This window comes from Melanotaenia boesemani, chromosome 20, assembly GCF_017639745.1.
Source record: "Melanotaenia boesemani isolate fMelBoe1 chromosome 20, fMelBoe1.pri, whole genome shotgun sequence".
Lineage (NCBI taxonomy): Eukaryota > Metazoa > Chordata > Actinopteri > Atheriniformes > Melanotaeniidae > Melanotaenia > Melanotaenia boesemani.
The window spans coordinates 20379188-20402287 of NC_055701.1; the positions used below are offsets into that span (position 1 = coordinate 20379188).

Genomic DNA, 23100 nt, shown 5'->3' on the forward strand with positions numbered 1-23100 from the left:
CTTCCCCTCTGCTCCCATCCTGCATCTTTTTCTCTTTGACGTTTTTTCCCTTAACCTCACTCCAGAGGCCTAACTTTATTGGCCTTCTCTTGTCATACTTAATTTTTTAATTTAATACATTTGCTGTGGATTTAATTTATTTATATTTGCTATATTTGCTCTTTTTTATGTTACTGGACAAGGCGAAGGCCAGTGGAAATCATAACAAAATGTCAAACCTATTGTTTTATAAAAAAAATACTCAGTAAAAGTCAGGCAGTACTGTGGTCTACAATTCCACCTATAAAAACAATCTGCCAGTGAATTCAGAGAGGATTCTTTACTTTTACATTCTTTACCCTAAAGCAAGATTGAGCGGCTACAGTCACAATTGGTGGGTTTTTGCCATGTTGGATCATTTAGGCCGGAAAAGTGGTCTTAACCTCATGTACCAATGCAATGGACTTTTACCATCTTTATGATCCTGCTCATTAAAATTAACTGTCTGGTTGTAAAAGATAGATTTCCCCTTTATGTTTCCTTCTGGATTGTCTTATGCACTTCAGATCTAACATGCGATATTGCTCTACCTTCATTCCTTCCTCAGTGATTCAGTGCCTCTCGTTCTCCAATAATCTCTGTTATTGTCAATTTTCTTGGCATTCAAGAAGGGAAGGAAGGAGTAAGGAAAGGCTTTGGTGTAGCGCCCTGTCCATATAAACACTAACACACATAAATTGTACCATTCATTGCAGGAAAAGTTGCACAATTTAGGATAATTTAGATTTAAGCAAATAACTTAATCTGAACTTGTATATCAATTCGTCACTAATGTATGCATAGCAATAAATATGATTTAATATCCGTTCTCTAAGACCCTAAATTTTACATAGACCAAGTTGTCAAAATTGCCTTCCTGTAAATGTTGCTGAGGGAATACTCTTCATTTAATAGGCAATATTTTAAGAGATCTCCTAAAAAACATGACCTGCCCTTTAAAAAGTTGGCCCATCAAGCCTCTGCCTTTTGATCAACCTAACAACCGCCTCACCCCTCCCATAGGCATTTTTTTTAAATAAGATCATTAATGAGCCTCACCTCAACATCTCGGCCTTTCTAGGGTGACAGCCCGTCTTGTCAGTCGCTGGTTAGAGCCCATTACTGCAAGAGTCTGGGAGCAGACATGGTCACAGAAGGCCCTCAAAAACTCCACTGCTGTCTATAAAAATACAAAGACTGGGGCTCTAGCCTGCCACTCCACCCTAATTTACCTTTTTTGACTTCTTTGTGGATGCCTAGCATTTGTACTTTTATAGGCATTGAAGGTCAGATGGACTGAGTCTTTAGGATTATTTACCCCAGAGTGCTTGTCTTGTTCGCAAAAGGACCAATTTGCCCTAGCCTTCACCCTCACCTGGGCAGCTCTGGGCCTGTAAAGCTCAAATACTGGGAGAGAAGGATGTGGGTGAGGAGGGAAAGAGGGGGGGTGAGTCTTGATGAACTCACAGATCTCATCACTTCTAAGTGTATTGCATCTCCATTTGTTTTTACTGATGATTGAAGAAGATGCTTCAAGGTTTGCATTTTAAAGAAGCCCAAGGGCTTTCTTTTGGTCCTCTGTCTGTAGAGTTTTATGATCTGCCTGGCAGAGTCCAAGGCCAAGTGAATCTGCCAGAGCCAAATAGAGGATAGCTCTTGTTCCTTCTCTTCCAACCAGAATATTTTCTTACTCGCTGAGGTCTTATTAACCAAAAATAGAGGTCTTTGTGTATACAAATCCCACAAAGAGGACATTCAGTCTGAATTGATTGAAACTTTGAGTCTTATTTTCCACTGTTTGTTGCTGTGAAAAGCAACATTAGCAGCTTTCTAGCCAGGGGCCTGACAGTTCCCCTGCTGCCACAAGTTCTTCTAGTTCTCCCCATTATCTCTTACTCCCTGGGCCTTTCTGTTTGGTCCTTGGCTTTTATGGCAGGGTAGAAGAGGGCCATGAGGAAATGAGTTGACCCCAGGGTCATGAGTGGAGTCAGGGGGCTGGAACCGGACCACGGCCCTGCCAACCCCACTTTCTCAGGGCCGGTTTGGGTTGAAGCAGGAATAGCAAAGGAGTCACAGGGAGATTGGGAACAGGGTGCCTTCCATCCTCAGCCCCACCATCATATGATTTTAATTAAGCCAGATTAGAATTTGTTTACAAGCCCCAGTAGTCTTAAATCTTCTGGGTCTTCGCCCTCCCCTTTACCCCTTCTTCCACCATCCACTCAAACCTTGAGTCCTTCTTTTCTTCTCTTTAATATGGTGTCAGACATCTATTTATTATGCTGTTTTAACTGGTTTTCAGGAACAAGTTACAAGCTATTTGGGAATCCACCAAATAGGATTTGAGGGACACCCCTCTAAGATGTTAATCTGTTAGCGATATGAAAGGCTGCTCACCCCACTAAACTCCCCCTCCACCGAAACCTGGGGGCTCTTTATGGTCCCATCAGGCACCCGCATGGACGACTTACTGCTGACCTTATGACCTGGCAGTTGAAGCCATATGAGAGGGAAATCTTTCTCTTGTCCTATTACCTCTTGCACTCTGGTGTTTTCTATTCCCTTAGACTAGCTGATGTTCTTTTTGTTTGCAGAAAAAATATCTAAGTTCTAGGCTATAATACATCAACTGCCATTTTCCTTGTTTTATCAGTTAGTAAATTAATTGTGTAAGTATTCTTAAGTAATTTTTCTTAATTCTTTTTCATTTGTGATTGACTGAAAGTCCAAGTCCAAGCCACAAAATGATCTCTTATCATACTCATACCTGAAAGTCTTTACCGCATTTTTTTCTCCCCTAACTTGTCTCTCATGTAAAGATTTACACACATCTCACCAGCCTTTATTAGGTAGGTACCTGCATGCCATACAACAAAAACTCCCTTGACTAGCCCCATCACATTAAAAATTTACACGTAACAGAAGAGCTGTTACAATTGGCTTACTGGCATGTTAGTTGCCGAGAAGCTTGCTGCACAAGGCCCGGTCCTGTGGTGTTGGGTGGCTAATTGGATCGGTTGGGTTAAATAAATGTTTGAGTTCTCCCCTGTGCTAAGGGGGGACCTTGTGTTAGGAGCCTCTCATCTTTGCAGAGGAGGAAAAAAAGGAGATGAAAGGGAAAAAGGAAGAAAATAAAGAGGGAAATGAGCTCATTAATGATAACATTGAATTTGTTCAGAGTAGATTTTACGCACATGTGTAAGTTCTTTGAAGAAATAAAAGTATACCTATTGTAGAAGTCAAAAGGTGGGGAAAACAATTGATCAAAATAGGTGATGTTTTCATAAAAACTTTGTTGTTACAGATTCCAAATCCAGAGGGGAGCAACTGATCCCACAAGCTACAAGAGCCTGGGGGATTGCTTCCGGACAATTTCCCGCAATGAGGGGTAAGTTGTGCACTGCCAGTTTTCCCAACTACAAAATAAAGAAAAAAAGAAGATTGGAAATTTTACATACATTTTGTGAAAAGCATTATTGAAGTCAGCCAGAAGTTTTACTGTTTTAGGAAGGCTTTCAGAAGAAGCTGTAGTGTTAATATGACTTTAATTACCTGTAAAAACTAATGTATATTTAAAATACGTTCTTTTTTTTCCCCGGAAAAAGACTATTAGAGGAAAGTTGCTTTGCAAACTCAGTTACTCGAGTGATGAATTAATTTGCAGTAATAGCCAAACCCTAGAGAATCTGTTTCCAAAAGCACAAGTGCAATTTCAAAGTGATTACGAGAGTCTTATGTATATCTAAAAAATAAACTGAAGATAATCTTTTTTTTTTTTTCTAAGTTACTGTTGCAGAATTTAAAAGTGAGTAACCTTTTTTACAAACATGGTCATTTAATTAGTTGTAACTGAAAAGGTTGTCTAGTAGCTGCAGAGCTTAGCAGGGATCCTCAATCCTGGCCCTCGAGGGCCGGTGTGCTACAGGTTTTAGAAGTTTGCCTGTTTAAACACATCTGACTGACACTCAGACTTGTGCAGAGCTTGACATCAAGCTCTGCACAAGTCTGCTAATTACCCAGTGATTTGAGTCAGGTGTGTTGCAGCAGGGAGACTTCTGAAATCTGCAGGACACTGGCCCTCAAGGACTAGGATCGAGGGTCCCTGCTTTAAGGTGTTTTTTGGGTGCTTTAAAAAAGCTGCTGTATCCGTCAGTCTTCAAGATCCTGCAGTTAACTCACTTAGCAAATCTTCTTATTCACCGTAGCTCACACTGGAGAAGAAAAGACTAACTAAAGACAATCACTCTGCCATGCTCCCTCCTTCTCCTCCTCTGCTTGCCCGGTGACAGGCCTCTGAGACAGTGCAGGTGTAGGAATAAGTGGTTACCACTTGCTCTGTTTACGGCGAGCCGACAGCTTTACTGCGGATATAAAGTTGATCTGCTGTGAGGTGTGAGCAAGCACGTGGTGAAAGGGTGGTTAGTGACAGTTGGAAATCCTCAGTTAGCTGGAAATCATCAGACATGGGTATCCTACTCCAGTAGCCGTGTCCTCTTCTCCTTAGACACACTGTCAGTGAAACATTTAACACTTTGTGCTTACAAGCTTTTTGGGCGTGTCATTTCAGTGAATTTGCCCAAATGAATTTCCAGAGAACGCTGTCACAATGAAATGTTTGACAAATACGTTTGTGCCATCAACATAAACTTGGAGATCCAGTTAACTATGAGCTCAAATAACAAAACACTAGTGCATGTAAAAATCCCCAAAGACAGAAGATCCACTTCCTTGCCAGCCAATTATCATTTACAGTATATTTTTGCTGAGTCTATAATCACTCCTCAGTAGCACATTGCGGAATACCTCCACGCCAAACCACTTAGTTATAAGTTATACAAATAGTGTTCGGCCCCACTGTTGTAGAATTATTATTAAAAATAAACATTTCCAGCCAGCTTATGGCAGCACTCAGCTAACACCAGGCCTCAGTCTCTCTTTGAGGCGATGAGGGAGGAAACCTGAGCTTTCAACTTAAGCTGTGGTTGACCTGGGGAAATTGTGGAAGAGTGGACAAAATAACTAAGCCTTAAGTATTTACATGTTTGGAACAAAACGATACATTTGAGCACTCGTGCCTGAGAAATGAAGGAATCTGTAAAATATGAAATCTGTCAAATATACCATGAAATCACGTGGGTGTGCTAATGACTGTGTGACAGCGTGAACTGTGCCCACCAACACTTGGTTGCGTATTGCCTTACAGACCACACTTCTTTTTCTGTTTAAAGAGGGTGCAGCAGCACGAGCATGTGTTAAGTGTTTCCCTCTGGAGTCAAACAAAAAGACCCTTTTCTGTATCGATGTGGTACCCAGCAACTGGGTTGGGATTCCAAAGCCCAACCACAGAAGCATCGAAAGGACCCATGCAAGAGAAGGTTGGAAATACTGTAGATGGAGGACTAATGACTGGAACTAATATATAAAGATTGGGGGATATGGGTTTGACTCCAGGATGGACCACCCATGCAACAAAATATATACATCCATGAAACAGTAAGGAAGTGCAGATAAGTGTGTCCTCCAGATTACATATGTTGCCACAGTGAAGCAAGCATGGCTTGTGTGAAGCAACATCTGGTTAAAGGAGCAATTCCTCATATTGTAAAACACACTTCCTTTTCTCATCTTGTGTATTCTTTACTGTCTTTTTTTTATCCTTTTTTTTTAAAAGGAAAAAAGCAAGATGGAACATGTTTATTGGTGACCTCTATTTATGCTGGTGGGGGGATGAATTCACGTGCAGTACAGTCAGCAAAATTTAACCTAAAATAGACACCATGACTTCATGCTGGCATAGCAAGGAAGGATGCTTGAAAGATAAATGATAAATCCAGATTAACAAACATCTTATGATGTAGAAATCAGAGAAATATTTTATATGTGCCTTTGTTCTGTGAAGCCTGCCTCTTGTTATTCTTCTGAACTGTCCTTGTTAGTGACAATGACAAGGTGACAGTGGGCATTGGGACAGTGAAAATATTTGCAGATGACGCATAGCCATTGTTTACATGATAAAATGTTCCACAGGGTGGCTCGTATTTCTCATGAATGTCCTCAAAGCAGTGCTATCAAGTTGATTGGTTTTTCTTCCCCTTTTCAGATATTAAAAATGCCCTATTTCCTGTATTATTGGTTGATTTATTTGTTCTTGTCTGATGAGGTTCTGTCACTGACCCACGCCTCTCCAGATGGATGGAGGCTGTTAAAAAAGGAAAGGTTTATGAAAATGAAAGCCAAATTATACACACTAGTTCAAACAAACACATCCATTAACTCCCCTCTTGTCCCCCGCTCTGTGTCAGGAGCCCATTTGTTTAGGCAAGACAAAAAGGGACTTGGTGTGTATTTTACATTGGCAATCAAATTAGGATTCAAATGATGGCCACTCACTGGAGGCCATATTTGTTCTGTAACAAATTTCTCTCCTCCTTCATCACCCAGTGGCTCCCCAGACTGACCACACCCGGGAAATCTGTGGCCACCATTTGCATGGACAAAGAGAGCAGAGTGAAGAGCCTTCCGTCTGACTGAAATAACTTATTTACACAAACAATACATGAGATTAATTTTTTGGCCTTTACTGAGAATTTTCCTCAGTGATAATCCCTTCCTCAGGCTTCATTGTAATAACATGATATCCCAGTGTAATGTCTGTGTAATGTAAGGTGTTAGATAATAAAGTAGCAGGAAAGTGTATTTATAATCAACTCAATATCAACTCCACATCAAAGATTAATTATAATGAATGGAAACTGCATTATATAGTATAATTTGGCTCACTGTGTGTTTTAATCATTGCTGAAGGTCTATTGAGGTATATTGAGGCGAGCATACATATGAATGGTGTATCTGACTTGGAACTTAAAAACCTATCCAGGTATCCATGAGTAGAGCTTCACAAAGTTAATATCATGCTGTATTAGCAATAATACACTTCAAGCTACCCACTGAGATCATTTACTCGTTAAGATGTTTTCTCTGATAACAAATCCAGTGAGAAGTGTTTGTCCTCATAAAAAGGCTGACTCATTTTTCCAACGACAAGTAACCTGCTACTGACTTTTAGAATGCGAGGTTATGCGCGTTCATAGTGGCTTCACTTTTCAGACGCGCACACACACACACAAAGTTTTGACAAAAAAAGACTAGCTTCATATTTAATGAAGTGATGTGGATCCACACCAACATGAGCTTTGTGGTTTTGAAGCCAATGGATATCCAGGATAAAACTAAGTCTGCCACCACAATGAATTTTAGATGTAGCTATCACAATATAATTGATGAATAAATTTTCAGTATTAATGCGAAGCATTTAGAAAAAATTCTTTACAGCCACATAGTTACTCTGTTTTTAAAGACTCGGTTTTTAAATTAGAAAACATTTAAATGATTTATTTTAATGTTTGCTATTATTCATTGGTCTTGGCTGGGCATTAGCAATGAGATGCTAAAAACTAGCATCTCTGTGCTGTTGACCCTCTGAATTAAGTACTCCCACTGGTATTAGCGTCTCCAAGTTAGCAATCATTTCGCAGACGCCAACAGCCTTAACTGTCAACGACATTACATACTGGTTGCTAGCTTGCCAAATTTTCTATTTAGTGGCAGAACATACCATTTCTTAATTTGGCTGTTATGCAGTCTGTGACTGCTACCACATACTAGAATAAACTGATACAACTGATGCAATAACCATATTTGATCTCAATGGGACTTACTAGTAGTAGTTGATTTAGACAAGAATATAGTCATTTGATATCATCATTACTTTTATTTTCTGAACCAAATACAGTAGTTATTTTATGGATAGTCCTATATATTCACTTCAGCCTTCATGTCTACAGTGCAGATGCAACCAATGAAAAATGTATTTGAATTTACATTGTCCTTCATGGAACGTTGTCATTCCCAATGCCCCCTGAGAGCCCCTAAAACTGATGTAAATGGTGATGCTATGTGAACATAAACACGATGCTGACAGAGCAAAGCAAAAAAAGTTAAAAAGTTAAAAAAGTTAAAAAAAGCTGGTTTTTCATACATCTGCTGTATTTGTGAAATCTTCTGGAGATGTTTTTGAGCAGTGGCACAAATATCTTCAGCATTTTGCTATCAGTGTCTTGTCAAGGATTCTCCTGAATATCTTAGGTGTTCTTCTTCCAAATTTTCTACTCCTACTTTTCTGTGGCTGGTCAAAGCTAAAGGTCCAAACACAGAACTAACACAATCAAGAGAAGCCTACACTTCTAATTGTAGGATATATTTTTAAGAATGCCCCAATATGGCAGCAACATGATACAAATACCTACGCACTCATTTGGCTGAGTTTGTTTTTCAACCAAACGATGGCCTGCGTTGCTACCATCAACATCTCTTTGGAACAAATTATCTGACTTAAACTCCTCATTAATGTTTAAAATTCCTAAACATTTAATGCAATACTTTTGTCAAACTCCAGCAGTTAAAACTGCAAGTTTATGCTTTGGTTTAATTTTGGATGTTCTATTTCAGTGGTTCCCAAACTTTTACTGCAGGGCCCTCTTTTTATCGACAACAATAATGTCATTGACGTCATTTGTGCTTACAAAGAAACATAAGAAGAAATGTGCCATGAAATAGTCTTTAGTTTATTGGCTGCTACTTTGTTAACTGTAGTTAAATCCATGTCAGTGGCAATGAAGCATTTTAAACCAGGAAATTCTGCAAACTACTTCAGGTGAGTTGAGCATTCAATGAGACAGATGCTGGTTTAGTAAAATAACTGCAATATACAACAGATGGTTAGCTTATTTCTAAAGTAATCAACAGGCTTTTCTTTGTGTTTAGAATGAGAAGTGCACAAGTGGTGGTGTTACTTTGGCTTTATACTATCAGATGCTATGTTTTTTAAACATAAATCACACACTGGTCTCTCTTCATTACCCACCATTGACAGTTACAACTGCTTGACCATTACCTGGTCAAGCCTAGGGCAAGATATGCCTCATCATATTTTATTGTCTTTTTATTTATTTATTTTGGTTGTCTCTGTTGTTGATTCAGCATTGTGCCCCCATTGGTATTTCCACAAATTTGTCCATGTTTAGCTAGCAGTGCAAAAACTATAAGTTTTATTTAGCCTTGCTTAGGGCTGGGCGATATGGCCTAAAAATAAAATCTCCGATTTTTTATAACCAAATCCGATTTCCGATTTTAATCGATTTTTTTTCTTTTCTTTTACAAACATAAACTTATTAAAAACATTTATTTGTTTATACAGATGAATGCCAGCAAAAATAAAGCATATAATGTCGTAGCTTATCCACCATATAAACGACTTCATATCTTACATAGAAATATGCGACACAATGCATCCATGATCTCTTTCCATCTGGATCCTTATCGTACAGGATCCACAGCAGGGTTAAGTTGACTTCTGCATCTCGTAGAGAGCAGCATTTCTCACTGCAGTTATATGCACAGCTAAATCCCAGGCGTGAGTGAAGGGTCACTTCACTGAAAATCTGTCAGACAAACACCGTGCTGGTGTGGAGGGAAGGCTAAGTCTGCTGCTAACTATGGAAAAAAAATCCCGATTTTCATAAAAATAAATCTCCAGAAATGCAAAATTCGATTTATCGATTTAATCGATTAATCGCCCAGCCCTAGCCTTGCTGTTCCCCCTCTGTTATAACTCTCACCCCCCTAGTTTGGGAACCACTATTCTATTTCAAACGCACTTAGGCTAAATTAAAAATAATGAGTCTCATTTGAAAGACTTTTGTACCTGTTGATTCCTGTCACCTGAGGCAAGTGTTGGAATTATTAGTTGTAATTCACGGCTGTTTATGGAAGGTGGCCTGTCTTTTGTGGATTGTATGGAAGTGTAAGTAGAAATATTTGCCAGCAGCAAAAATATTTACACTCGCTCCCAATCAACTAAGATCATCTCTGGTGACTTGTAGAAAGTGTTGTCAAAACAGAGCTCATCCTGCTTTTCACAGGATATAGTCAGTCACACCACCTTGTTCTTTCTGTCTGCATACAATATGTGCTTCCTTATATCCTCCCTGTTTATATTCCATGTAAAGGTAAATGCTGCATTCTTGTGACATTGCTTTTAAAGTTATGGCCAAAGTCAAGCTTTGTTTGAAATAGTTTGGATAAAAAAGGAAGCAAACCAACAATGCAGTAGTTCATTGGAATATCCTTACTTTCCTACTTGACCAGACTAGCAAACATTAATCTTTCCAGGGTGAATGAGGCCTTTTCTAAAGGACAATTTTCCATTTTTACCTATGCACATTTTCTGATGTGTCAATACCGCAGATATTTGCATTAACAGGACATTCTATTTTTTCCAAATAAATTTGACTGCCCATGGTCAGTATAGTAGTAGAACATGACAACATGTGCTGTACTGGCTTGTAAATGTTTTTTGACAGCTTTTGAAAGTGTGGCACAGAAAACAGACTTTGGTTGCATATAGTTCTTTTTTTCTGGCGTTTCTTTAAAAATAAAAAAAATCGGCTGAATTGTATGGTTAGTAGAAGAGTATAAGCTTGAAATAGTTTTGTAAAATCGTACAGTGTGAAGTCAGTGAGCTTACAATATTTCTGCTGTAGTAGAGTTGAGGCAGAGCGGAGAGGGAGGGTGAGAGCTGTGAAGTGCCCTCATTCAAACTTTCAAGTCATAATCATTGAGGTTTTTTTAATTTGCAATGAAAGGAAAATACATAGAAATATACTGGGTTGCTAACTCAAAGGGACAGCAGTCCATAAAATGAATATTACCACTTTACAGTGTCACTCACCAGTTTTACATCCTCTTTATCAAAGCGCAGTATTCACGTTGTCTAATTTACAGTGAAATTGAGATCAAAGCAAGAAATGCTTTAGGGTGTGTCAGCTTTGTGACTGTTGCTACTGTGTTGACATGCTATGTGTAAAATCTTTGATTATTATCATCCAGCATGTGGAGTCACCAGAAGCAGTGTTTTGAGATATTGTTAAATAAAAACGTGATAGATAAATGAGGGAATCACATATTCTCAGAACACTGTGAATGACCGGCACATTTCCCTTTTTCCACTACTAAAATATGCAAAGGCTTAGATAAAAAATATGAGGAAGTTTTTTTAATCTAAAAACACTTTTGGCAGCCTTGTGTCTTTAAAAAGGAAAAAAAAATCCATAGCAACAACTTTGTTGACTGTTCATACAATGATACAATGATTAGGGCCATCTGCTTTTTGTTTGCATGTTTACATATTTTCCTGTCAGTAATATTCCATATAGTGTGTAACTACTATTAAAGTACTTCTAATCTGCTGCTTGTGTTGGATTCATAAATTGTCTTTTGAAGTACGCAGTGCAGTGAGAGCAGTGCGCACACACATTAAACTGTTGATAGTGACTGCTTAAAACAACACAAAGGTAATGACTCGGTAGTATAAGAGGTTTTCTGGGATAAGTCTTGGGCCATTTATGATAAAGTTCGACAACCAAAAGGCAAAATGCAACTTGTAAGAGAAAGTTCAATTGTAATGTTTACATAGAAAATATTTAAATCAGTCCAGTACCTGTATCATTTTCTTTGATGGTCAACTTGTCTGACATTGTCAGCTTGTAAACCATTCAAGTTCAAACAAATGGACTATTCTACCCATGTTTTCACTAAATCGAAGGCTGTGGGAAATGCATGTGTGTGCACTTCTAAATGTATACGAAACACCCTTTGTGCTCTCTTTGCAAAACAAAGCATACTACAATCTCCCTCATGCATGTTACAAACTGCTCAGGCATTTGTGTAGAGTAAATAACCATATATGGCTTTTTGACATAGTCTCCGTAGCTGATCACGAGTAAAGAAATCATTTTTACAAATGAATCAATATGCAGGATTTTAAAGACTTCTGAACAGCTTATTTGTGTAAACAGTGAGTGAATATAAAAAACAGTTCAACCAGCTTCCCATTTAATTCATGAATTCATTAAATTGATTCCTTTCAAAACAGTCTGTCTTCTTTGTAGACACACATCTCGACATGTATAGCTCACTGTACAATTTTATTATTTTTTCTGGCTCCATGTAAACTTTAAATTATGGCAGGCAAAAGCAAATTACCAGTTGACTAAATTGTACAGTTACCCTCTTTTGAAATATTCAGTATTTCATATTCTGACGAGCGCTTTTAAATCATTTCCTCATCATATACCTGTATAAGATGTTTACTTGGGTTTGTGGTTTGAAAGTATATCTTGGGAGAAATGTTGCCAAAATGCAACTATATACTTTCTGTTTCCTTGTTGGGACTAGACTAGACTAGCAAGTAATTTTCCGTCTTCTGTGGCTCAAACCTGACGAACAGGAGTAGAAATATGAGAAAATAACCACAATGATTTGTTGGCCAGATTTGAATTTGTGCTATTATTGAGGTTTTTTTTTTCTACCAGCAGTATCCAGTTTGCCTCAGGCAACATCTTTCAGTTGGGGTGGGTATTCCTGGGAATTTGAGGAAGTGTAATGTAGAAACTGTTGTTATCAGACGGTGGCAGAGGAAAGCACAAAATCTAAAACACAGACAAATTGGCCTGACATTTCCTCTTGGATGGAAACCTTTGATTGAAACCTTGCCAGGAAAGCTCAAGGTCTCAATATAAATGCATGCTTTTGTCTAAGAATTCAGACAATTCAGAGACACAGGGACATCAGAAAGGTCCTTCCTGGACACAGTGTTTTAAACAGACCTTCTGCACAGTGAGTGAAGAGTACCTTCACTTATTATTTACATGTTCTACCTTCGTCTTTGTTGCCTTCGCAATCTTACATGGTCTTCCATAAAAATGGTTTTCTATGAGCAAACATCAGAGTTGTATACACAAATTCTCAATTTTACCATGAAATCATTAAAAATTATTTACTTGAAATTGGAATTCATCCATTTATTGAAGTCCAAATGTAGAATGTCAATGTTGTCTATCAAAATAAATGTATCAAATTAAAGTTTTTTGCTTGAATGCAGTATCATTCACAGTAGTGACATTAATCCAAGCTTGAACTTATCTAATCACTTGAGGTAACGAAACATCAATTTAACAACTGCAGTCTAATGCAAACCAATTACAGAGTGTAAATGTCAGAATGCAGCTTACAGTTTTGACCTTTATCTTCATTTATCATCATCTTCATTTGACTGCTTCTTGTAAGTCATCTGATAAAATGGAAGTACAGTTCTACATTTTCCCTCAGTTGGAGAAGCTCTTTACATCCAAATTATCCAGCAGCTATACCTCTTTATCAAAGGGATACTTCAATAGTCATTGTGTTTCGTATCTGAATTTCTATTGTATGAAAGAAAAATGACATCAAATCTTTGTCAATGAAGTTAGAACCACTGCTCAAAACTCTCACAAGCGTTCTGAACCTTTCTTGTTGTGAAATGACCCCTGGAGGACATTGTCTTTTATTCATTCCTGTACAGAAAATCAGTGAGCAGAGTGAGTGTGTCTACTGTAGATTTGCATTAGTCTAACGTAGCGTAGATTACCTGACATCGTTAATCTAAAAGTAAAATAAGTGCAGAGCTGGTGTGCATGGTTTTGAAGTGCAAATCATGTTAGATTCTTGTGTTTACAGACTTTTTATGCCATCCAGATATGATTATAATCCAGTGATTAACTCAAGTTAAAAAATAGCTTTTACTACATGACCACTTTGTAAGTTCCCTCTGGGATAAATAAAGTGCTTTTCATTTGATTAGTTTAATTTTGTTTTGTTTCCTCTCTCTACAGAATCTTTGGTTTTTACAAAGGAATCCTTCCTCCGATTCTGGCAGAGACCCCAAAGAGGGCAGTTAAGGTGGGATAAAGGATGTGCATTCTTGCCTGTAGAAAGCCAAACAGCTTCTTGAGGTGTCATTCAATGCTAAGGATCTGGTTTAATTGTGCACTGCTCCACTGCCATATGAAAACACTCAAACTGCAGTTGCTCTAACATGGTACGCATATGTTGATTAAACACACAACGCCTTCCACAATGTCTGCCTCCTCAGCCGCTCCTGTTTGCTCTCCTGGCCAACCAAATATTGACTTACAAGCATTTAAAGCAAGCCATCCCATAAGCGTCATCTTTTGATATTCGCAAGAAGGCTTAGTATTGCTTGCTTCGCATTGACATGTGGTGGATATAAGAGATGAGGATGGGTGGAAAGGTAGGGGGGAGTGGGGGTAATGCTTGGCACTGAGCTGCTCTGTAATGATATGCTGCAGACTAAGTGAACTTTAAAAATAAGCACTCACACTGAGAAGATGGGGTAATCGCTCATACAACGAACAAAGCATGCTGATGGTGAGAATTTTCTGGAGCAAAGAATTAAAGCAAATTAAAGCTCAAATAAAACTTCCTCTGCCAGCATTTAGCTCAGATAAACAAATCAGTGGAACCATCTGCTTGTGAGACTCTGCATTAGAAATTCTCACGCAGACATAAAATTCAAAGTATAGTGTTCATGCGCAAGTTGAGTAGATGCAGTTTCTGTTTTCGTCTTTCCTTGTAGGTACTTTTAAAGCAGATATAATGTGTGTCTTCATGTGTATGTGCGTGTGCAAATGTGCAGAGGTGTCAATCAGTGAAAGCTCTGAGACTTTCTGGCAGTTCATTCATCTTGATCTTTCCTTTGCAGTTTTTCACCTTCGAGCAGTACAAGAAGTTGCTGAATTTGACCCCTTTGTCCTCGGGTGTGGTAAGCCACCCACAGAAACACCTGAATACATGGAATATACTTGAAAAAGATAAACACACACAAACAGAAGACCAGAAAGTAGGTTACGGCAAAAATGGCCACGCACCTGCCAAAAGCTTTTGAAAACAAGGGTAAATACTAGCAAAATTAATTCACAGAAATGTAAATGTTCCTGCTAACTTTACGTTTTTAGAGCTGGTCTAAGTGTCAGGAACACATGAGGGCATTTCTTGATGTGGCTACTTACCTGCTAAACATAACCCTTGCACATTGATCCATTGATGCTGTTTTGTGAGTTTATTTTAACTGGTTTGCCAGAGTTTAATATCACTGACAAACACTACACAAGCACAACACCCTCTTAGACTGGTCAGGATAAAAAGAAATATTTTAAGACTTGATTATATGACAAAACTCTGGAAAAGCGTTTTTTGTTAAATGTAAAACCCTTGATGAGTAACAGACACACCAAAATGTCAGGAGTTTCATTCATATCTAATGAAAGTAAATAACAGCCAGTAAAAAACGATGAAAGATACTCTTATATATGCTATCTATGTATATATATATGTAATATGTAATATATATATCTATGTCATTTCTGTGATTGTGCCAGTGTGATTCTAAATCCAGTTGACTTACTTATGAGTGTACACCTGAAGGTTATGTTTTAATTCTTCTCAGAAATTAGTTGTACAAAGTTATTTGTCTGTGTGAGTTAAGGTGTCAGCTGATCATCACCTGTGTGTTTGTGTCCGCTTGAACCATTAAAACATATATGCACCTCAACAGAACAGCCATGAAAGAGGTTTTTCAGAAGTTTGTAGGATGCCACTCCATCTTAATCCAGTGGAACCGGCAGCGTTTCATAAGTCTATTTTATTACAGTGGCAATGGTTTGGTTTTGTAATTTTAATGGATAACATTGTGTGAAGATTAACAGCATATTAACAAATGCTTCAAATACAGATGTTGGAAAGTGCAATCTGGTGTTACTATCAAGCCAGTTGCTTTTGTTTGTTTTTTTTTTGGACCTTTGTTACAGTGCATTGGGTTTTTGGAAATGAGCCACCTATGTCATTAAAGTGTTGACTTAAAGCTGGGCAGATGCTGCATTTTATCTATTATATGCATTGTTTGTTTGCCCAAACGTGCAGCCTTCATGGTCGTGCTGCAAATAAACACAAACCAGAAAACCTTGTTGGGTTTGTCCATTTTCACTTGCAGTAATCATTGCTTGCAAAAGAAGAAAAAAAAACATAACCTTATCTAAAGTGAATAGAAGTAGAAGAAAACAAAAGGGCAGCCTGATGACAGCAATGTGCTCTGTCTGCAGCTAAACTTGGTCAAGACCACAGTTTTTGCCAGACATTAACTACTAATCCAAGCTTACACTTACCAGACAATTTATTAGGTATACTTTGCTAATTCTGGGTTGGACCCACTCTTACCATTTGAACTATCTTAGTTCTTCATGGTATATAATCTGCAAGGTGTTGGAAACATTCCTCAGAGATTGTGTTCCATATTGACATGATAGCACCACACAGTTACTGCAGATTTATCAGCTACATAACTATGATGATAATCTCCCATTCCACCTAATCCCAAAGCTGCTCTTTTCAGTTGAGATGTGGTGACTGTGGAGGCCTTTGGAGTACAGTGAACTCATTGTCATGTTCAAGAAACCAGTTTGGGATTATCCTACAGTGTGCATTATCCTACTGGAAGTAGCAATCAGAAGATAGCACACTGTGGTCACAAAGGGATGGACATGGTCAGCTACAATACTCGGCACCAAGTTGCCACGTGATTGACTGATTAGCAGTTTGTAATGGTATATACATGGGTAGTACCTATTAAATTAGCTGCTGAGCATGTGTTTCTGAATAAAGACTCAAACCATGTAGGAGATTAGACTGCGTAGCTATGAACTACAGTCAAACAAATGGCACTTCATAATTTCTGACATGCTCGGAATCCATACAGCCTCTGACAAGTTGTCAATCATTCAAGTATTAATCTGGTGTCATTATGCCATTTAAACTGCATTCAGACAAAATGTCAGAAATCTGGATCTGTTCCAAAATTCTTCAGTTTTTTTTAGACATTTGTTTATTCTGTGTTGTCTCTCTGGTTTTAATCCCATTTGTGTTTCTACCCACACCACAGTCAAAAGGTGTGATTCGCTCCAGTGAGGATACAAACACCCCCACACATTTTTTTAGAGTCAAAGTGAATTACTAACAGCACCATAGGCATTGTCTTATTCTCTTCCTGAAGTAAAGCCAAAAAAAAAATCCGAACCTGACACCGTCTTTATTAGCATACTACTCAGCATGTTTGCATGGTGGTTGTGTAATTTTAGAGACTGGTTACACCACAGCCCATTAATAGGAAAGTAGTTTTATACTTTTTGAATAATCAGTTCTCTGTTTTCTAGGTTCAGTCAGTTTTAAGCCGGACAGATTTGTGCTGCTGGGGTGTGGTCGCCTCGCACCACCTATTCAGGTGGCAGCTCAGTGTCAGCCGTGATGAATGGCTTAGCTTTGAGTCCGTGTCAAAGCTGCCTCAGCAAAACGAATATCCTTGACTTGTTTTTGCAGCCATTGGTGGAGAAATGTTTACCTATGCCATCCATCATGCTCTCTTCCCCCTCCTCCTACACCTCCTTCTCGCTGTCTTCTTCCTGTCCTTCCTCTTTTTTGAGAGCTTCCAACTCCATATCCCCCAAGAGGCCTACGCATATCAAGTACTGTAATCTCATCAGATCATTAGTGAAACTGAATTATAGACTGGCTCTGAATTGCTCTCTCTCTCTCTCTCTCTATGTCTCTCTCTCTCCTATTCAGTGTAGCACAGCTGAATGCCTTCACTCTGATTAATGGGGACACACACAGTAATAATACAAATAAGGAATTAAAACGTGGCTGCCTGGTTGTGTAAACATCGTGAGGCATGTCTGAGAGGATGGGTCCTGGGGCTTTGACAGCAGGATAAAGACAGAGGAAGAGTAATGAGCTATAGACACGTTCTCGACATGTTCCCATTACGCTTCTCTCTGAGCACGCATACACGCACATGTGCAAACACACAAATGTACATGCAGAAATATACAGCCTAGTGCAAGTATATGAGGTGATACAACTTTCGCCTATAATTAAATGTCAGATATACACATTTGTAATAGTTGCACTCATGATTGCAGATAAAGTTTTTTAAACTTCCTTGAATTTTCTTTCCTTCTTCCTTTCATTCATCTTCCTTTTTCTCCTTTGTGTCGTCTAACATTTTGTCAATGATAACAAACTCAGGTGTCTTGTGTGTCGTTAAGCATTCGTCAGGCAACAACAATGCTGGCTGTGACAGAGACAAATATACATTTTTCTCTATACAGAAGAGTCGAGAAACAAGCTCTGAAAATAACAAAATTCACTATTCAGGCCTACAACCAGGACATGTTGTTTCTTGTTTTGTCTGCAATCAGATTCTTTTTTCTGCTGTGTCTCTAACTAAATATTGTCTCAACATTTTCAGTCCTAAATTGGGTCCATCTCTCCTCCAGGCACTGTCTGCAGCAGGGCTTGGCTCAGGCTTGACCGAGGCTCTTGTCGTCAATCCGTTCGAAGTGGTTAAAGTCAGTCTCCAGGCCAACAGAGATTCCTTTAAAGAGGTTGACTAAAATAAAACACTGTCTTAACATGTATACTGCTGGTGGATGTGCACATTTCTCTCGTAGCCCTTTGACAAGTCTTTTTAAATACTTTCCATTGCAGCAACCCTCTGCTTTTGCCCAAGCAAGACACATAATCAAGTCAGACGGCTTTGGACTGAGGGGCCTGAATAAAGGATTAACATCAACACTGGGACGCCATGGAGTTTTCAACATGATCTACTTTGGCTTTTACTTCAATGTCAAGGATGCTATTCCTACCAGCCCGGTAATATTTGTGTTAAAAGCCTGAGGTTACTTTCTGACCTGTTTCAGATTTCACCTGAGTGACAGACACACCCCTTTAGCTTCACTTTAGTGCTACTAACCTTGACTCTCAGTTTTGGCTGAGCTCAGGATGTCTGATACTCATGTCCTGGCCACATTGCTAGAGGAGAATAACAAGTATTTAATAGTATGATTAGTTACATGGGAAGGAGGAAGCAAAAATCAGAGAGGAGCTTCTAAGATCAGCTCCGCTAATACCTCGTCTGTTTGCTCTTCATAACATCCTCAAAGTTTCAGATTACACATCCGGCAGTGCCTGATGGCCCAAACAAAAGTTAATTTTGTTTAATGGAAACGTTACCATACGCCTGTTCCACATGTACAAACTGGAGCATTAGATTGACTCCAATTAACTAATTGGAAGCAGACAACATTACTATTTTCAAGAGGAGGTTACAGTAGGAGGCCAGGCTCTGCTATATTTTCAACATTTTTCCACTGGCACGTGATGTTCATTGAACCAAGTGGTCATCCTCCGTGAATGATAATTATGTGGCCGGATGACTCAAATAGCTCCCCTCTTATATTGTGGGCATTGCTTTTGGGAGTTATCCATCAGTGTGTACATTGGAATGATCCTGTTAGAGTTTTCCAACAACTGCCATTGTTGAGGCAGTAAAGCAAAAAAATCTGCAGCAGCTGACAACTTGCAGGCTTAGATGATAGTGGCATTTCTCCAAAGCACTTTTGTCAGCAACATGAGCAATGAGCTTACAACTCAATCATGTCAGTAGTCAAATTCAGCCTGCCGAGCCCAGGCTTCCCTTGTATGGATATTTGAATAATACATAGGCGGCAGATAGCACACTGCAATCATTCACAAGTGAATGTGTGAGGATATGTTTGCTTAAGGCTGTTAGGAAGTGGGTTGATGGGTGTACTTAGGCCGTGACTATACCCTCCAAACCCCCCCACCCCCAATCCACTATCTCTGCATCCTTTTTGAAAAAAAAAGAACTGGGATTAGCTGTTGATTTACCATGGCTCTCAGGGTGTCCAGCCACTTGAGAAAGGCCTGGACCAGAGAGGCTGCTGTCATTTGTAAAAATATCCTGGCCAATTAGCTGTCAGAGCTTTCTGAGTCTGGGCTTCTTTGGTACAGTAATACCCCTGTACTGAGCCACAGCCCAATTATCCAAATTGTCCCCATATGCCTCCCCAGTCTGCCTGCATGAACCCTGTTTATAAATCCTGCATCTTGGCACCCCAAAGAACATGTGCTTATGCTCAGCCAATCAGAGCACTGCACCACAGTCAGGAAGCACTAATCTGCCCCCCGCTACCATAAAATGATCACAGCTTTCATGGCAGCTTTGCAATCATATGCTCCGGTCCGCTCATGCTCTCCTTCACTTTCACTGATGTACATGTTCACATGGTTTCTTACTATTGACTTTGTCAACTTACTGTGGCTTCTTTCCTTATTGATCATTGATCTGTGTTGCCAGCAACTTTGACACTAAAATTCTTTATTTTCTTTATTTTAATCTTCTTTGCAGGACCCTGTGTTAGAGTTTCTGAGGAAGTTTACAATTGGCCTGCTGTCTGGGACCATCTCTTCCTGTGTGAATATTCCCTTCGACGTAGCCAAGAGCCGCATCCAAGGTCCCCAGCCAGTGCCGGGAGAGATCAAGTACCGCACCTGCTTCCAGACCATGGCACTGGTGTACCGTGAAGAGGGGTATGAACAAGGGGGGCATCATCTTTGAAACACTGTCACAAGTTAATCCAAGAATGAATGAACATCTTTTCCTGTTTTGCAAGCAATTGATAGTCTATTACATGCCAAACCAGCTCTCAGTCAAGATAGCAGCCTTCTATTGTGTTATGTGAGTTTTCTACACTAACTACAAGGGAAATGCATGAATAGCTTGGTGCAAAGCTGTGATTTCATGAATGGAACGTAAATAATTCTGTTAAGTACTGGGTTGCACTCCCCACCAGTGTAATCATACATTTCTGCAGTCTGTTGCTTCTGTACTAACTGTTGACATATTTTCAAGCCTCAGAAAGTGACGGCTCCAAATGGAAGCTTCAAGGAAAGATGTATGTTATGTTAGCAATGGCCCCAGGCTTTTCTACTTTCCCCCATGCAGCTCCACAACACAAGACCCTGCGAGATGTTTGTAGTTAGTGGATGTTGTTGGTTTGTAGTTGGGGGTTGCAGCAAGAACAGCACTGAAATGTTGTCGTTGCAGGGGTGCACGAAGTGTGCCCCCTCCGCCACATCCAGTCCCCTTCACTAACACAACACAGTCCCAGCTAATTAGTGGTCCCCATGGGAGACATCGTTAAGCAGACCCTAACGAGCCGCGCGGCGCTCCACGGGTCAATCTAATCAGACAGAGGGCCAGGGAGGAAGTGGGTCGAGCCTTATTAACGCCATCAGTGGCGGGGGCAGGGAGCCGTACAGGGAGCACGAGGCAGAGGCAGGCAGCCACTGATCACCTTGAATGCATTAAGAGGCAGGTACTCGTCAGTGCTGGCCGTTAGACCCTGACGAGGTGACAGACATGCAGTTAGACAGACAGCTTGGAAAGCACTGGCATTCACATTCATTCGTGCATTCACAAGCACACAGTGCAGTCACAATTCAACAAACGTGCACACTATTGGTTAAAAAAAAAGTAAAAAATATAAACATCATAAACTATTTTTTATGCATGAAAGTCATTTTCAGAAGACTGTATATAATAGAACTGAATTGTAACTTGACCATTTACAGATAGTAAAAGCAAGGCTGATTATAGATACTTGGCAGCCTTCTAGACTTTTAACCTGTAACTGCACTACAATGTATTTGTTTTAATAATTCACACATTATTTGAGTTCATAATGAAGTGGAGCAAAAAGTGCAATATTTTTCTTTCTAATTCTGATGGATGGATTGAAAGCGTACCATACTTAAACATTAAACATCACTTCATGCATAGATGCACATAAACATGGGGAACATAGCCAATATTCAGACATAAATTGTGGAATAAACATTGTCATATTCTGTTTGTTATTGTTGCCTTTTTGTATTTAGAAATATTTGTATTTGTATTTTTATCTTATAGGTACTGGGCACTGTACAAGGGATTGGTTCCCAAGATAATGAGACTTGGACCAGGTAACAACAAAAAGAGAATTTTTCTTTTTTCTTTTTTTCTTACTGATGCTGAAATTGTCTTGATGACACTGTACCTCTCACAGGAACTCCCATATGATCTATCTTGTCAGAGCTTCAGAAGCTGTGAGAAATTTAATTTGTATTTCTATTGGCATAAAGCTCAAACAAGCATTTAATCCCTCTTAAATTTATTATTTCTGCATTTTTGCAGAGCTGAGTAATTCAGCGGGTTGAGTAGGTACTTCATGTACAAATGCTGAATCTCTTCTGGGTTTGAATCTTGATCTGTGGCCCTGTGCTTCAAGCCATCTTTCTCTTTTTTACATCTGTCAAGCTACATTCATGCACAGGCCACTAGAGCTCAAACAATTCTTTAAAAAAGAATAATAATAATCTGCATTATACTCTTGAAAACAAAAACCCATCCAATGTTACATAATTATTTTTGGCACCTTTATAATTTTGACAGCTGCTACAAGTTTAGATATATGTATAAACTATATTCATGTCATGCATGTGTTTCCAATAAACCTTCCTTGCTGGGATAGGAAAGCATAGAAATCTGCTTTTACATGCCATGATGCTTAATGACAGCTTGTATTAAGTGAAAAAACTCTTCTGTGGGAATGAAGGCTTGTTCATGGTGCCTCTCTTATATTCTGTTACAGGCGGAGCAGTGATGCTGTTGGTCTATGAATATGTAACTGGATGGCTACAGAGAAACTGGTGACAACAGCAGAAAAACCCACATTAGTGCCTTATAGATTGTGCCTGATTTCCACTATTGTGAACTGATCAGTGGCATAAGACCTAATCAGTTTATCTTAAGTGTTTTTAATTTAAATGCAAAATACCAAATCAATATTATAATATTTCTTTAAGAACAATTCATCCAGCACAGGAATTAAAGTTGGAAGCTAAAACAGCTTACAGTTTGTTTGCAAAATATTTCAAGTTCAAGTATGTAAGATCTAGTCATAAAGAGGGAGGTGTATCAGCAGACTTGCAATGCAGTATGTCTGAATAACAGTAGCATTGTGTGAACATACAAATTATTGGATTTTTATGAAGTCAGAATGAGCTATTTATACATGTAGACGATATGGGTCCTCTTCCTCGTCCAACATGTTGTGTTTGCTCAGAAAAACAAGCCAAACACTGGCTTTAAAGCGGCATACACACATGACATCACAGCATATCAACTTTTTAAAAATCCTGTTTTTTTTTTTTTGTTTTTTTTTTTTTTTT

The 23100-nt window shown here is 39.0% G+C and overlaps 1 protein-coding gene across 2 annotated transcripts in view; it reads left to right on the forward strand.

Annotated features, from left to right (window-relative positions):
• Positions 1 to 23075, forward strand: part of slc25a21 (solute carrier family 25 member 21) — a 90225-nt gene extending 67150 nt beyond the window's left edge. For both annotated transcript variants that reach the window (XM_041971576.1, XM_041971577.1), the window contains 8 exons: positions 3323 to 3406; positions 13788 to 13854; positions 14678 to 14737; positions 18303 to 18410; positions 18514 to 18678; positions 20237 to 20418; positions 21800 to 21852; positions 22521 to 23075. In XM_041971576.1, the coding sequence (XP_041827510.1) occupies positions 3323 to 3406; positions 13788 to 13854; positions 14678 to 14737; positions 18303 to 18410; positions 18514 to 18678; positions 20237 to 20418; positions 21800 to 21852; positions 22521 to 22582 (781 nt within the window). In that variant the 3' untranslated portion in view covers positions 22583 to 23075. The remainder of the gene's footprint in view (positions 1 to 3322; positions 3407 to 13787; positions 13855 to 14677; positions 14738 to 18302; positions 18411 to 18513; positions 18679 to 20236; positions 20419 to 21799; positions 21853 to 22520) is intronic.
• The last annotated feature ends 25 nt before the right edge of the window (positions 23076 to 23100 follow it).